This window comes from Schistocerca serialis, chromosome 7 (assembly GCF_023864345.2).
Source record: "Schistocerca serialis cubense isolate TAMUIC-IGC-003099 chromosome 7, iqSchSeri2.2, whole genome shotgun sequence".
NCBI classification, from domain to species: Eukaryota; Metazoa; Arthropoda; class Insecta; order Orthoptera; family Acrididae; genus Schistocerca; species Schistocerca serialis.
The window spans coordinates 135,483,571-135,501,513 of NC_064644.1; the positions used below are offsets into that span (position 1 = coordinate 135,483,571).

The window sequence follows — 17,943 nt, forward strand, 5'->3', positions numbered from 1 at the left end:
ATAAATAAAGTATTGGCATTTTTTTTATTATGTACAGATGAAAGCCACACTTAAATATTACTTTTCTACATAATTGCCATTTAAATTAAGGCACTTATCGTAGCGATGGACGAGCTTGGAAATTCCTTCGTCGTAAAATTCGGCCACTTGCGCCTTCAACCACGTGGTTAATCAGTAATCCGGTAGAAATACGATTTTTGTGGATTTCCTGGAAAGACGCACTACAATAAACTCTCAAAGGTATTGCCAAACTCTGCACAACCTCAAAGGAGCAATACAAAACAAGCGCAGGGGAAAGTTGGGCTCAAAGATCTTGCTGATTCACGACAACGCCCGGGCCCACATGGCAAATGCCGCTCGTGAAGTTCTCGAATATTTTAAGTGGGAGTCGTTTCCTCATCCGCCGTACAGTCCCGACCTGGCACCGAGCGACTTCCACTTATTCCCAGCAATGAAGAAGTGGTTGGCTATGCAGCGTTTTGATGACGACGCACAGCTTCAAGAAGAGGTAACCACGTGGTTGAAGGCGCAGGCGGCCGAATTTTACGACGAAGGAATTTCCAAGCTCGTTCATCGCTACGATAAGTGCCTTAATTTAAATGGCAACTATGTAGAAAAGCAGTATTGAAGTGTGGCTTTCATCTGTATATAATAAAAAAAATTTCCAATACTTTATTTATTTTTAATTCCAAAACGTAATGTACTTTGTGGATAGCCCTCGTATCAGCTAATTAAATTGCTTGATTTGGAGGCAAATTTCTGTACAGTTACGGTAGAGCACTCACGATGTTGGGATGTCTGAGCGTCCGCAGGATCGGCAGCTGCTTCATCGCCGCACTCCTCACCAGCCGCGTCTGCAACAAAAAAATGGTAGCCGACTCACTCATCTGGCTCCAGAAAAGTATGTTGGATACAGTATCACTTGCGGTCCAAAGACATTAACTGAAGGAAGAAAGGAAGATTGAATAAACGTCCCGTCGACATCGGTGTCACTAGAGATGGAGCACAAGTTCGTGTTAGGGCAGTGTGGGGAAGAAAATCGACTATGCCCTTTTCAAATCAACCATCCCAGCATTTGCCTTATGCGGTTTATGGAAATCACGGAAAAACTTCACCTGTATCGCCAGAGTGGTATTTGATTGGACCTTTGAATACGTAATCCGAAGGCGGCAGGACCCAGGATGGCTCCCAGAACAGGCCTTCCTGATATTCCACTCACAGTTCTAGACTGCTTCAAGGATTCTCTAGTGTACCCAACGTTTTATCAGTTCGAAGATTTGCATTCATTCATGTGAATGTGGAACGAGCTCAGCTATACGTTTGGAAAGGAGAAGTCATTGAGATACCCTTTATCTATATGCTATATTAACAATACACTACCACTGCACTGATTAATGCTAGTCATGCTTATGCCAGCTAAACTTAATCATATAAATTTCAAAGATAACGACTAGAGTAGCTGCTGTTTATCTTCTTTTAATAGCTTCAAGTGCGCTTGACTTTCAAACAACATATTTACCAGCATATGGAAATACTGAGACCTATTTACAGTCTATTACTACGCATACAGTTTGACAATGGGCACTGGTATTTGCCACGCATCTAACAGAAGTTTTCAATCCCTAAAAATACACATTCAGAGAAGTGATATAGCCGTTTCTAACGAAGTATGTCTTTAATTATCTTGTGAATTGGTACGGATTCTCAATTTTTTGCTTTATGTTAGACCCGAGCTTGTTGGATAACTTTGCACCAGAGTACATAACTCTACTTTGGGCCCTAGACAAGGGGGCAAAGTTTGCATGACACCTGTCGGTGTGCCTTGCGTTGTGCAATGGTTCACTGGACGGCTTCGGTCGGTAGTGTTTTGCTTTTGGTTGTGGTTAACATTGGCTAGCTGATAGTACTGCATGAGATAACCAATTTCGTCTGCTGTGATACTTTTTACCGCTTAACTGTATTTAGTACTGTTTATTTACCAGGTGATAAGGGTACGCTATTTCAGCAGTTACGTTCTTTATTAAACATGACGACGCATATGAGCATTTGAGATGTTTTGTGAACAGTATTTAGGGATTATTTACTTCTGTGCGTGATTTCTGCTTTCGTATAAGCACGAAGGGTCAAGCGTGACTCTTTACCTCCCACACAGCTCATAAATGTGTGTCGCTCTGTGTGGTGACCGGGCTTGCTTCCTCCTCTTCCCGGTAGACCCACGTGAAATCAGCCAATTTACAGTAAACACATTGTAACTGTGCAAATCGCTGTTAAGCTGAGACTGATTTTTATTGTGTGATTACTGAGTACATGTCTTGGAAAATGAATGTAATAAACCCAAAATCTGTAAACAATGTCTTGCGTAAAATGTATGGCCAAGTGAATTATACAATATTATCACTACTCTCTTCTGCTGAATAACCTTTACTCTGACTTTAAGTGCATTACAGCATTGTTGTTGTTGTTGTTGTTGTTGTTGTGGTCTTCAGTCCAGAGACTTGTTTGATGCAGCTCTACATGCTACTCTATCCTGTGCAAGCTTCTTCATCTCCCAGTACCTACTGCAACCTACATCCTTTTGAGTCTGCTTAGTATATTCATCTCTTCGCTTCCCTCTACGATTTTTACCCTCCACGCTGCCCTCCAGTACTAACTTGATGATCCCCTGATGCCTCAGAACATGTCCTACCAACCGATCCCGTATTCTAGTCAAGCTGTCCCACAAATTTCTCTTCTCCCCAATTCTATTCAATACCTCCTAATTAGTTATGTGATCTACCCATCCAATCTTCAATATTCTCCTGTAGCACCACATTTCGAAAGCTTCTATTCTCTTCTTGTCCAAACTAATTATCATCCACGTTTCACTTCCGTACATGGCTACACTCCACACAAATACTATCAGAAACGACTTCCTGACACTTAAATCTGTACTCGATGTTAACAAATTTCCCTTCTTCAGAAACGCTTTCCTTGCCATTGCCAGTCTACATTTGATATCCTCTCTACTTCGGCCATCATTAGTTATTTTGATCCCCAAATAGCAAAACTCATTTACTACTTTAAGCATCTCGTTTCCTAGTTTAATTCCCTCAGCGTCACCCGATTTAATTCGACTACATTCCATTATCCTCGTTTTGCTTTTGTTGATGTTCATCTTATATCCTCCTTTCAAGACACTGACCATTCCGTTCAACTGCTCTCCCGTATCCTTTGCTGCCTCTGACAAAATTACAATGTCATCGGCGAACCTCAAAGTTTTTATTTCTTCTTCCATGGATTGTAATTACTACTCCGAATTTTTCTTTTGTTTCTTTTACTGCTTGCTCAATATACGGCTTGAATAACATTGGGGATAGGCTGCAACCCTGTCTCACTCCCTTCCCAAACACTACTCCCCTTTCCTGCCCCTCGACTCTTATAACTGCCGTCTGGTTTCTGTACTAATTGTAAATAGCCTTTCGCTCCCTGTATTTGACCCCTGCCACGCTCAGAATTTGAAAGAGAGTATTCCAATCAACATTATGAAAAGCTTTCTCTAAGTCTACAAATGCTAGAAACGTAGGTTAACCTTTCCTTAATCTATTTTGTAAGATAAGTAGTAGGGTCAGTATTGCCTCACGTGTTCCAACATTTCTACGGAATCCAAACTGATCGTGCCGAGGTCGGCTTCTACCAGTTTTTCCATTCGTCTGTAAAGAACTCGTGTTAGTATTTTGCAGCTGTGGCTTATTAAACTGATAGTTCGGTAATTTTCACATCTGTCAACATCTGCTTTCTTTGGGATTGAAATGCCATAGGTTCAGTAATAGTTACCAGTTGCCTGTCAAAACTTAGATCAGTTTGATTACATTAACCTGTGAGTCGTTGAGACTGAAGGTAAGGACAACTGATATTAAAAAAAAAAACACTATTTCTCTACCATAAAGCAGGAATCGATTGTTATGGGTATTCTCGTCTCATTTCACATGACATTTTATTCCTATCCCGTTAATGCTAAAGCATTTGGATTTAGTGGTATTCATAGTTTTCCAAATCAGGACACAAGCACTTAAACACAAAGGGCAAAGTTTGGTGGTTGGAGTCCTTGTCTAGTACACAGTTTTAAACTGTCAATAAATTTCACTGAAACAATAATTAAAAGATGACCTTGGGAAAGATCAGGCTGAGTTCCGGAGGAGTGTTATTAAATGCGAGGAAATACCGACACTACGACTTTCACGGGCCACTTCCATTAATGCGACTATCGAGTATGTTCGACGTGAACGTGTAAAAACGACTCATAGATGGCAGCTGATCAACTGTCCGTGGAGGGTTTATAAAACGTGTAGAGCGAACGCAGGAAGCAGTGCTGTCGTTGGCGTAGTGCGGAAATGGAGCGTTATATCTGACGTCCAAAATGGCATGATCATTGGCTTATGGGCCAAAATTTCTAAAACCCCTAAGTGCGTTACCTAAAACAGGTGCCGAGGCACCACGGGCCATAGACGACAGGGATAAACGACGGATGCGAATATGTGTGCGGCCGAAAAGAAGTGCAGCTGATCAGCAGCTGACCGCCCAGATGAACCAAGGGGCTGCCAACAGTGTCCCTCAACGGCCTTTCAGCGAATGTTGCTGCGTATGGGCATTCGCAGCAGACGCCTGGTTCGTGCACCGATGCTGACAGATGTTCAGGCTACAATTTTCACGCCAGTACCGCAACTGAGTGGTGACGGGTAGCCTTTTCAGGAGAATCTCGTTTTATGCTCCATCGAACAGATGGACGTTGGCGTGTACGGCGTTATGGCTTGGGTGATCTCGTCATCCTAGAAGGCACAATGGATCAACACATGTATGCGTCTATCCTTGAGCGGGGTGTTCAATCTTATATACTCTTTGTTTTTCCTCTGCAGGATGTCATCTACCAGCAGGACAAAGCAACGTCTCACACAGCTCGCTGTGTGCAGGTGTTGTTCGAATAGCACCAGGATGAGTTTACCGTAGTCTCCTGCCCACAAGGCTCATCGGCTTAAACCCAACAGATAATCCGTGGGACTACTTCGGTCGTGCTGTAGGCGCCATGGATCCTTAACCAAGAAACCTAGCGCAACTGGCCACGGCACAGGAGTGGACAAGACTCCACATCCATGTTGATAACTTCCAGAGCCTGACTGGCTCTCTTCCCGCGTGTCTCACAGGGGCCTGCTCTGTAAACGGTGCTTACTCAGGCTTCTGACAGGTGATCACATTAATGTGGTTTGACAGTATATATTAGAACGGACACCAAAGTAAGACGAACATACATTTAAAACGCTTAGAGATGTACAAAAGATTGTTACAGCGTTGCCCTGAATACACTCTTCGCTATTCTGGACTTGTTAGTGTTAAAATAAAAGGGGAAAAAGGTTTTCTCAGCTTTTAGAGATACCAGACTGCAATTATAGGGGGTGCGTTAGTTGTGAAGGGAATGAGATGGGATGTAGCCGTTTCCCTGAAGACTGGGAATGAGATAGGATGTAGCAATTTCCGTATGTTATTCAATCTGAACACAGAGCAAGCCTAGTAAGGAAACCAAGGAGAAACTTTGATAAAGAGTTGAAGTTTAGGAAAAGAAATTAAAGAGCTAAGGTTTGTCGATGGCTGTGTAGCTCTCTCAGAGACAGCAAAGTACTTGGGAGCTCCATGGAATGGAATAGATATTGAGCCATGGCGGCTGGCACCAGCGTGCTCCACTTGCATCGCTGATATCGATATTCGGCTGTCCTGCTGTCTTTGGCGCCTCCCCTTGCGGTTTTCCGGATTAACGTGTGACGGGGGAGTCTCCGGTCGGCTTTCAACGAGCCAACTTGTGTTGAAAACAAGCCCGCGTCCCTAACCGTTGTGCATGGGCCTCGCCGTGCTCGCCGCCTTTGTCTTTCGGCGCGCGCCGGATGTACGGTGCCGATCATTGGGCGCCTTGAAGTGCAAAATTGTATTGGGTTCGTCGTCTCACGCTGAGCAGCTTCCCAGCTCGTAATTTGCAAGCTCCAAGTTACGTATGACTTTTATTCTGTGTTCAACTAAGAGGATTGTTGAAACTTATGGTGGCATGGGTAGCTGTCAGAGATGGTTCTGAACTTGGTTCCAAAGTGGCTGTTTTTAAGGAGACTTATGTTCCACATTCCGTTTCTGTTTATTGGTGGAGTGTATGTTTTAAGTGGTTTTCATGCAAATTTTAACTTGTTTTAGCGCATATTGCCAGTTTTCGGACTGGCTGTGGTTGTGTACGTGCCCGGCAGCCGTAGAGTTGATGGTTTAATCATTTGTCACGGCAACATTTGGTACTTTTATTTAATGTTGAAAGTGCTTTTCCCGCTAATTTACTGGGAGACGGATAATGTTAGAGTATTGATCCGTACGAACTTGGGGATGTGCTTATTATTTATTCCAGTGTGGCTGTGATTTGACCTTCTTTTCATTGCAATCTATTTTGTGTTGCAGGCCATTTGTTAAGACTGCTTGTTACTGGGCGTCGGCGCGGTTATGGACTGTCAGAACCGCTCATTGTAGTGCCGGTCGGATTATACAGGGTGGTCCAGTGATCGTGACCGGGCCAAATATCTCGCGAAATAAGCGTCCAACGAAAAAACAACAAAGAACGAAACTTGTCTAGCTTGAAGGGGGAAACCAGATGGCGCTATGGTTGACCCGCTAGATGGCACTGCCATAGGTCAAACGGATATCAACTGCGTTTTTTAAAAATAGGAACCTCCATTTTTTATTACATATTCGTGTAGTACGTAAAGAAATATGAATTTTTAGTTGGATTACTTTTTTCGCTTTCTGATAGATGGCGCTGTAGTAGTCACAAATATATAGCTCACAATTTTAGAAGAACAGTTGGTAACAGGTAGGTTTTTTTAAATTAAAATACAGAACGTAGGTACGTTTGAACATTTGATTTCGGTTGTTCCAATGTGATACATGTACCTTTGTGAACGTATCATTTCTGAGAACGCATGCTGTTACAGCGTGATTACCTGTAAATATCACATTAATGCAATAAATGCTCAAAATGATGTCCGTCAACCTCAATGCATTTGGCAATAAGTGTAACGACATTCCTCTCAACAGCGAGTAGTTCGCCTTCCGTAATGTTCGCACATGTATTGACAATGCGCTGACGCATGTTGTCAGGCGTTGTCGGTGGATCACGATAGCAAATATCCTTCAACTTTCCCCACAGAAAGAAATCCTGGGACGTCAGATCGGGTGAAAGTGCTTCGACGACCAATCCACCTGTCATGAAATATGCTATTCAATACCGCTTCAACCGCACGCGAGCTATGTGCCGGACGTCCCTCATGTTGGAAGTACATCGCCGTTCTGTCATTCAGTGATGCAGTGAAACATCTTGTAGTAACATCGGTAGAACATACGTAGCAAATCAGCATACACTACACCACTTACATTGCCATCGATAAAATGGGGGCCAATTATCCTTCCTCCCATAACGCCGCACCATACATTAACCCGCCAAGGTCGCTGATGTTCCACTTGTCGCAGCCATCGTGGATTTTCCGTTGCCCAATAGTGCATATTATGCCGGTTTGCGTTAACGCTGTTGTTGAATGACTCTTCATCGCTAAATAGAACGCGTGCAAAAAATCTGTCATTGTCCCGTAATTTATCTTGTGCCCAGTGGCAGAACTGTACACGACGTTCAAAGTCGTCGCCATGCTATTCTTGATGAATAGAAGTAGGGTACGGGTGCAATCGATATTGATGTAGCATTCTCAACACCGAAGTTTTTGAGATTCCCAAGTCTCGCGCAATTTGTCTGTTACTGATGTGCGGACTAGCCGCGACAGCAGCTACAACACCTACTTGAGCATCATCATTTGCTGCAGGTCGTGGTTGACGTTTCAAATGTGGCTGAATACTTCCTGTTTCCTTAAATAACATAACTATTCGGCGAATGGTGCGGACACTTGGATGATGTACAGGATATCGAGCAGCATAGCACACACCCGTTGGGCATTTTGATCACAATAGCCATACATCAACACGATATCGACGTTTTCCGCAATTGCTAAACGGTCCATTTTAACACGGGTAATGTATCACGAAGCAAATACCGTCCGCAGTGACGGAATGTTACGTGATACCACGTACTTACACGTTTGTGACTATTACCGCGCCATCTGTCACGAAGCGAAAAAAGTGATCCAACTAAAACATTCATATTTATTTAGGTACTACAGGAATATGTAATATAAAATGGGGTTCCCTATTTAAAAAAAAGCAATTGATATCCGTTTGACCTATGGAAGCGCCATCTAGCGGGCCAACCATAGCGCCATCTGGTTTCCCCTGTGATATTATTGGATTACAGACATTTTTGCATATGAGAAAAGGACAGCCATCGAGCTGTAGTTTGTAATGATACTAAGCATGACAACGCGAGAGTAAAGAAACGAAATCTGTTTATAACGTGCGCCTATACCAAGGCGCGCGGCCAGCGTTTAAAAGGTACTTTTAAACACTATGACTCGCTGGGCGCAGATATTTAAAATCATTGCCGCAGTGCTTGATAGCAAGAAGATGCGAAACAGAAGAAAGAACAATTTATCATTTGTTGGGAAAATTCTAGAGTCTTTATAGTTAGTTGTGCTTCTGGTCGCCGATATGTTAACATGTACTTCATTACCTTTGATGTTTGGTCGCCGACTTGTTAAAACGTGTTGTGTAGCACCGCTACAAGTTATATTTCATTTAGTGTGAAAAACCACGTTATCACCAAGATAAAAAACGCTTTAGTAAACCTTGTGACGATAAAAAATACTTACGCGCACGCCAGGACATTTAATTTTTACAAAATATCACACATACCAAAGCAGCGATTGTTGGACTGCTCCATGTATGAGAAAAACATAAAAAAGTAAGTTTTGTATTCATTGTAAATTTGTTAATGTTTATAGTTTAACGCCTTTGTTCTTTGAGAATATATTGATGCTTCACTGTACAGAAAATCTATGCTTATTCTTTTCTTTAAATTAACCACAAATAATGTTTATGTTTAAATGAGCTTTGTTACAGGTTCGCTCTTTATCGCGGTGTCTCAATTGTATTTGGGAGACCATTAATGTCTTCAGTTTCCGATCTGACAACTTTTTTTACAAAATTTCACCGTTTTCCATTTTTTTTTATTATTCAAATAGGTCCCTTAGGTAATTTCATTGAAGAGTCTGATTGAGTGAAAGCAATCCGGGTTAAGAGGTCATTTGAGACACTATTTTCACGCAGTCAATCTGTACGTCTCCTGAACACAATCGAGAACCGACGCATCGTCGATCATTCATTAATTTTTCTCTCTTTCCAAGTCGTACCAAAAAAAAAACGGCCAAGGAGAACTGCCGTGAGTACACAATCTAGTGTTAAAATGTTGCATACTTTATCTTGTCGGCAAACATTGCCATAAATTATCATCATCATTGTTATATTTGGTTAAATGAGAAAAGCGAAAAAACCTTTTAACGCTAGACCCCCTTCAAGCTAGACGAGTTTCGTTCTTTGTAGTTTTTTCGTTTGATGCTTACTTCGTGAGATATTTGGCCTGGTCACGATCAATGGTATATAAATATATACCGCCTGTTATGTGACCCTGTGCACAAGCCGTGGGCAGTGAACGCTCGTATTGTCTGCCGGCCGTAGCGTTATTGCTTCCAAACATTGTTATGGGCCTTAAAGCTGTTCCTTAAAGTTAAGTTCAACTTGGGAATCATTCTGAGTCATTATGTCTATTAGTTGAGGCCACCCTATTATAATATTAGCGTTTCTGTAAGTTATTTTACTGGTTGCGTTATTAGTAGCCATTCTTATCTAACACCTGTTTTAATCATATGTGTATCTTTAATGAACATGGAACTTGTTCTTATTTCTGTGTGCAAGTTTTGCGACCGTGGTTGGCCCACCTTGTATTTTTAGTATAAGCATGTTTAACTGTGGTCCTTTATGTGGGCAGTTCAGTTTTATTAAGCTTTAAGATCTCTTGTTGTTTATGGAGTTGTGGTATTGTGTGGCTGTGTAACTTTGGTTGCAAGTGTATAATGTTATTAGTCTTTAGTGATGTGGTTAAACAAGAACGATTGTTTGTGAATGATTATTCACCGTCCCTACTATCAATGATGTTGGTTGTGGACGCAAAATAATATGATTCTTACTCTTGTTTATGTAATTCTGTTAAACTGAAGTTTTGTATACTGTATCGGTAAGAGGGCAAATGTCCGAATTGAAGTTTATAATAAATGTTTTTTGAGCCAAATTAAAATTGTATAATAATCACAGACTTGTCCATTACCAGTGATCCCAGGTTCCTATCTCCTTTAAATAACTGTAGTGAGATTGTAATTTCGATTTTCTAGAGAATGGAGTAGTACCAGGGTTCAGATATTTTTGATAAGAGGTTAAAATATGAACAACAACAAAAGGAAAACAAAGGCATTGAGTGTAATCGAATTAAATCAGGTTATACTGACGGAATGGGATTAGAAAATGACAGAAAGAAAGTAATAGACGATTTATACTATTTGGGCTCCAAAGTAATTGGCGATGGCAGAAGTAAAGAACATATAAAATATTTGTTTGCAGGAGCAAGAAAGGCCTTTCTGTCAATAACTGTTAGTATCAAATATAAATTTAAGTGTTAGGAAGTCATTTTTAAAAGTATTTGCTTGGAGTGTAGCCTCTAAGAAACTAAATGTGGACAATATTGAATACAGACAAAAGGAGAAAAGAAGCTTTTGAAATGTGGTGTTACACAAGAATGATATCGGCAAAGCAAGTAGCAGGCATGAAAACTCTGTCAGTTGTTTCGAATTGGAGAGCCTTCTGTTCAATTCTCAGTTCTCAGTGATAAAGATAGGCTCCGAGTTCTGCAGTTGGGTGTCATCTGTCTCTTGAATGGAATTTGTATACAAAAACAATTTCAGCATAGATTTTCATTTCTTCAGTCACTCTTCCTCTATTGGTCGGGTTCATAGGCGGAAACCGATGTTTTGAATAAGCTGACAGCGTTATTCACTGTTTTGTAGGATCCCGTGTCCCAGTCTATAAATACGGAACCATTATAGGATCAATTTTTGTCCGTCTCTCTGTCTGCCTGTCTGTCCGACTGTTAAACACCCATTTACTGAGCAACGGATGGACATATGAAGTTGAAATTTATGTCCCGTACTAAGGTGTACAGTTAGTTTGGCGGTGTAAAAAACGAAGCTTCTAAGTCAATGCAATCAAAAGATATGGCCAGTTAAGTCACATATTTTAGTATTCGCAAACTTACTCAGCAGAATCACAGGGTACTTCCCGGTGACCTATAGTCATGAAATTTGGCAACAAGCAATGGTTCACAGCCTAAGTAAAGGAAACAAATCCGAAAACCGTTAATTTGTAATAATATCAAACGAAAACCCTTTTTTTGTCATTTTTATTCGAATGTCTGTCTGCCCGGACGCCTGTCTGTTAAGATACCTTTCTCTCTGGAACTGGTCGAAGTATTAAGTTAAAGTTTATGTCGCATATTAAGGTCTATAGTCCCATGGAACTGTAATAAATGTAAGCTTATAAGTCAATACCATCAAATGATACGGCCATTTATGTCATATATTTTGATATTCGAAAAACTCACTCATCGAAACGCATAGAATAACTGCCGTTGACCCAGCATCATGAAATTTTGTAAGAAGCAAGTTTCCGCATTACAACTACAGGAAAAAATAAAAAATTGTTAATTTATAACTATATCATACTTTTTTTAAAATTTATTATCCGATTGTTTCCGTCCGTCCGTTGTTTATACACCCTTTTCTCTGGAACGGGCAGATTTATTTACATACCAAGGTCTAGGTTACCTTGGCGGTGTAATAAATGTAAGCTTCTACGTCAATGCAGTCGAAAGATACGGTCATTTATGTCACATATTTTGATACTCGCAAACTCACTCATCAAAACCTATAGGGTGCTTTCCATTAACCTAGAATCATGAAATTTGACAGAAAGCAAGGTTTCACAGTACAAGAAAATAAATAAAACCAGAAAAATGTTAATTTGCAGTTACATCACACGAAAAAAATTTATTTTGTCATGGTTTATCCGACTTCAGAATTAAAATTTAAGCATTCTCGTAAGTTTTGAGATTACTTGGGACCATTTCTTACTAGTACCAATATCGATAACAGGAAAAAATCACCGAGATTCTCGATTCCCAGGATGGATGAACTGTCTATATATATTATTAAGTTTGTACGTAATCATCAGATCGATAATCCTACTAGGACCCGGTCTTTCTCCCTTTCTGCCACTTTGATGTACTTTGCCTCTTCGTACTCAACGCCTACGGGGAGAATTTAACCGACATCACTGCGTCAGAGTACTCTTACGGCAAAGGGCAGAGGTCGTTCGACATGTGAGGAAATGGATTCATTCGTTGGACTTACACTAGCTGGAAACGCGAGCTCCGACAGCAGAGACTTTATGGCGTGGTGTCGGTCCTTCGTGATCTTGGCAGCAATAAGTCGCCAGGCCATGAAACGCTTTATGTGTCCATTCGCAGGTTCGCAAGCACCGGGCGGCCACTGAGGCGGCCGGGACCTGCTTCGCTGCCCATCTTCGCTAGATAAATGGCAGAAGTGAAAATAGTTTCCAGCGAGGTTTGGCCGACGAACTGCGTCGCAATAAATACTGGGACAGTCAGATATTAGGAAAAGAGGACTGACAGCTCTTAGTGGCAGGAATTGATGACGCGTACTTTGGGTGCAAGAAATACATATCAACGCGTAACGCGTACTGTCAATAAATAAAGGGAGAAAATGAAAGTGATATCACAAATGAATAACAAAGAGATAAGTAAGCGAAGTAACAGGTTATAAATATGTTAAAAGGAGTTAATGAAGGGTTTCATACATTTCTTGGCTGTAGGACCGTACAGTTCTAGACTAGATTACATTAGCAATTGTAGGTTGATTCCAACAGTTACACGGTGACTATCACCAATACACGACCAGTTGGCAAAATGTTTGACAAAAGAGAAGATGCGTCTCTTGTTGGCCTGAGGTTAAGATATGAGCGTTATGATAAGTCTTTCGGGCGGACTGACTTTTTAGAACCAATTCGCTGAGTTGCACTGAACATAGCGGCATATGAAACCTAGGAAAACAGCCGGCCGGTGTGGCCGAGCGGTTCTAGGCGCTTCAGTCTGGAACCGTGCGATCGCTACGGTCGCAGGTTCGAATCCTGCCTCGGGCATGGAAGTGTGTGATGCCCTTAGGTTAGTTAGGTTTAAGTAGTTCTAAGTTCTAGGGGACTGATGACCTCAGATGTTGAGTCCCATAGTGCTCAGAGCCATTTGACCCATTTTGAACCTAGGAAAACAACCTAACGTATAAGAACAAACTGGTATTGGAGCAGAGACAGTTTACAGGCTACGCTTCAAGATAATTGAACTCAAGCATAAAAGAGGCTGTGGAAATTAGAACGTGTGCAAACAACATGACACAGTGTGTTTTTAAATGTGGCTGATGGATATTTACAAGGCTGACGGACAAGGACAGACGGAACAGTTTTAAATGGTAAATCCTGGTTTGGGAACCGCTGAGTCAAAAGTTACAAAGGAAAACGTATTGTGTGGTAACTCTGTCAGTGGAATACGAGAACTTACGAATCAATGTTTGTACGACACAATAAATGTATATTCTATATAAAGGCAAGACGTTATTTAAAGTTGTCAGCAAAACTTTGGAAAATTCTTGGCCGACTTACTTCAGATTTCCAAACTGTACTCTAATAAACATTCAGACAGCCACATAATATATACTTTTTTAACAACAATATACGGGTTCTCTGCTAAAAGTGACTCGAGGAAGAAAACGCTGTGCTGTGAAAATGTGCGGCTTAGTTTTATTTCTAGCGGTCAGATTTAACTATGACAGCAGGGCATTTAAACCATTTTTTCTTATATAATTTAAAACAAAAATTGTGTACACAACATAGAGCTGTTTAGTTTTCTTCGTAGTCGATTCTAACAGAAAACAGGAAAGTTGTATTTACGGCTTACTAGCTTACGGTCAAAATACTACTACGTACGGAAAGTCAATCTCGGAAACTTTGTAATACTATGCGTTCAAAGATTAAACCTATACGAAATACTGTCATTGAAACTACTGTCCTGATAGATCCAGCAATTAGAGAGGTCTCTCTCATACCCCATACGCCAAAGACTACAGGCGATTTACCCATTCATTTTCAGCGACTTCAATCCCCACCAATGTTTCGTTTCCAATAACAACATGGAGGGGGGAAGGAGAGTTGGAGGATGAGATGAAGCAACAGAAGGGGGGGGGGGGGGGGAGTGATGGACGGAGAGAAGTGGAAGGAGGACGAGAAGGGGCAGGAGGAGATTGACAAAAAGGTGCGGGAGGGGAGGGGGAGGGAGGACATTAAGGCGCACATACAATCTAATTTACGTAGTAGGTAAGAGCCTTCCTTCCTCGTTGCGGGGGTCCTATGGCTGTCTCCGTATCCTGCATCTCTGTCTGCTCTGAGCACTATGAGACTTAACATCTGAGGTCATCAGTCCCCTAGGACTTAGAACTACTTAAACCTAACTAACCTAAGGACATCACACACATCCATGCCCGAGGCAGGATTCGAACCTGCGACCGTAGCGGTTGCGCGGTTCCAGACTGAAGCATCTAGAACCGCTCGGCCCCTGCATCTCTGTCGCCAGATGCCTTGATGTCGCCATTCTTCCTCATCCTGTCTCTCAGTCGCTTCTTGGATACCACTCTGTCACTATTTCCGTGACCTCCCTCTACTTCTCCTTCTAGAAGGTTCCTATGAAAGTGCTCTCTTGGGCCATCTGCCTTCATCCATTCTTTTGACACGCCCAAACCATCCCGGCTGTCTTTCTTCTATTTTATCCATAATACTATAATGGGTCTCTCTCCTTTCTCTTATTTCCTCATTTCTAACGTGGTCAAAAAAAAAAAATAAATAAATAAATAAACGTGGTTTACACAAACAAGCGGATGACAGAAAACTTCTAGGAACAGCAAATTACGTGATGCGTCCAGTGAGATGGCCCGTCCTCATACAAAGGTATGGAAGTCTCCCGTCTGCCTCTACAAGTTGAAGCGTACAGTCGAGAAGCTCTAGTGAAATGGTGTTGTACACGAATACCGAACTACATTTGTATCGTCCAATATTTTTTATCCTAATCCTATTTCCTTTACTTAGAAGAACTATTTTTATTTGTATCTTGCTTGGTATTCTTGCCTTCAGCTTCTTTATTCCTACTACTTCATCGTCCGTTCCAATGACACCTTTCCTTATTCCCTACCAGCTTACCGTTGCCCGACTTATCTCATCCCTCTCAACTATAAATTTTTCAGCTCTGTCTTCATTTTTAGTGGTTCTATACACCACCTTATTCCAGTTAATTTTTTTTGAGATTTGATATTCAAAATACTTTTCGCAAGCAGTGTTCCACAGTTATGAAATGTTTCAGGAAACGGACGTTCAAACCAAATATACCTGCTATACCAGTTATTTGCAATTTGGTTCAATCATAGATCAGTTTTAAGTGGTTTAGAGATGTCATTCATTCCTAAGTACGAGTAATAATTCACTTATCTAAAAATACTAATTGATTACCATTTATGTCAAAACCCAGACGCATCTACTAGATTTCATTTTGTTTATCTGCCTGTGTTTACCTAGACATGTCCGCCCAAGAGCTGAACGATCAGCGCGTTGGAATGCCACGCAGGGGTGAATGGGCCGGTGAGGGAGATTTTCTCCCCTCACGGACTGGGTGTTGCGTTGTCCTCATCATCATTTCATTCCCCACTATCGACGCACAAGTCGCCTCCCCACTGTCGAGGTGCAAGTCGCCCAATGTGGCGTCGCACTCAGTAAGGCTTGCTCTTGGCGGCCGAACTTCCCGACTGGGAACTCCCGGCCACTGACGACATACCATCATTTTTTACCTAGACGTGGGATAGAAGCGCTAAAACATACAAAAATCAAAACCACTATAAAAATTTCGGAATAAAGATTAAACACAATGATGATGATATGTATATCAAATGAATGCATTTGAGGAGTACATACATGGAATCAAATTATCTCAAAGAAAAGTGTTAAGAAAACCATCTACGAATTTGTAACGGTGTTCTAACAAATTACTCTTAATTAAGACATCGTATTTTAAATGAAACAAGTTAAGAGTGTCGTTGCACTATGATGTTGTAATGTGATTGAGATATCTCAGTTGCTTGAAAAAGATTCTTAAAGGAAGAGTTAAAAACAATATCGAGCAGTGTTGTCGTATTGCTGGGGTTTGTTTACGGAAGCTGTGCACCACGAAACCTATTACGTCACTCCGAATAACATGTAATTCTGACTTTCAATAATGTTAATAATATTGAGAGTGTTTTCTAACAAGAAAACCCCCATCGAAACTTTAATCACACAATGAGATCTGATGAAGTAAATGCAAGTACAATGAGTGATTCGAAAAGAGACGGATAATTTCAAGCAAATTCATGTTTTAGACTTTGACTATGTGAAAATTTAAGTTATGGTGAAAAAATAGCCTTACAGCTGAATCAGTCAATCAGATGCACATGGCATGCTTCCAGTTGTTTTTACATCGACAAAATTGTGGATAATTCAACTGAATTATATGGCAATAGGAAAGTCGCAAAACCATAAAATAGAAGCAAAAAGCAGGAAGACCAGAATAACGTCGACTATTCGTGTAGCTGATCCTTAGCATAAACCATTGTAACGTACTGCGCATAATCAGGCGGAACGGCCCGTTCGATTACACCACTGGCGATAAACTACCGGCGACCATAACGATCATAAAGTATATGAATGTGACTGCCCAGTGCGAAATAAAATGCAACGATCGAGTAAAGATAGTTGTAGAAAAAGAACAGATGTCACATACATTCACTGGAACAATTGTTAGGAAATATAACACACCAACGAAAGAAACAGCTTATAAAACCGTCGGTCGAGCGACTGTTGAGTAGTGCTCACCAGTCTGGGAGCCTTACCGGCTAGTATTAACTAGTAAACACCCCCTCCCCTCCCTTTATTGTATAAAGAATCAAACTCCCTTGTGTAAAACAACTTCAAACGTCAGAGTAAGTAGAAATGTGTTAATATGTTAAATATTTGACATTAAGCATGTAAGCGGGAAAAAATTTAGGAAAGATTTGAAATTATGTTTAGTGTCTCCAAGTACGAGTCTCATTATCAACACTGGATTCGTACTAAGTACTCTCATTATCAAACGCTGGATGAGTACAGTATGGATAATTTGTACTCCCTAACTTGTACTCCGTTTTAGGCAAAAGATAGTTAGTCATGCATCTCAATGTTTATTATGTCATATATTCTGAACTCTCTGTAGTACAATAATACAATTTTACAAGTACATTCAGTGGTACGTCTATATTTACTTCCACGTGCATTCTCCACAAGCTACGATACGGTGCGTGGCGGAGGGTACCCTGTAACACTACTCTTCATTTCTATTCCTGCTCCACTCGCAAACAGAACGAGGGAAAAGCAACATTCTATATGCCTCCCTACGAGCCCTAATTTCTCTTATCTTCGCGGTCCTTACTGTAAATGTTAGTGGCGGCAGTAGAATCGTTCTGCAGTCAGCTTCAAATGCCGGTTCTCTAAATTTTCTCATTATGTTCCTCTAAAAGAACGTCGCCTTCCCTCCAGGGATTCCCATTTGAGATCCCGAAGCATCTTCGTAAGACTTATGAGTCGTTCAAGCCTGTCGGTAGCAAATCTAGCAGCCGGCCTCTGAACTGCTTCCATGTCTTCCTTGAATCCAACTTGGTACGGATCCCAACCACTCGAACTGTACTCAAAAGCAGGTCGCACCAGCGTCCCTTATGCGGT

At 41.2% G+C, this 17,943-nt stretch overlaps 1 protein-coding gene across 1 annotated transcript in view; it reads right to left on the minus strand.

Annotated features, from left to right (window-relative positions):
- The window catches only part of LOC126412579 (calcium/calmodulin-dependent protein kinase type IV-like), a 586,558-nt gene that overhangs the window by 160,282 nt on the left and 408,333 nt on the right, over positions 1–17,943 (minus strand). The window contains exon 4 of the mRNA XM_050082230.1: positions 786–854. Within this exon, the coding sequence (XP_049938187.1) occupies positions 786–854 (69 nt within the window). The remainder of the gene's footprint in view (positions 1–785; positions 855–17,943) is intronic.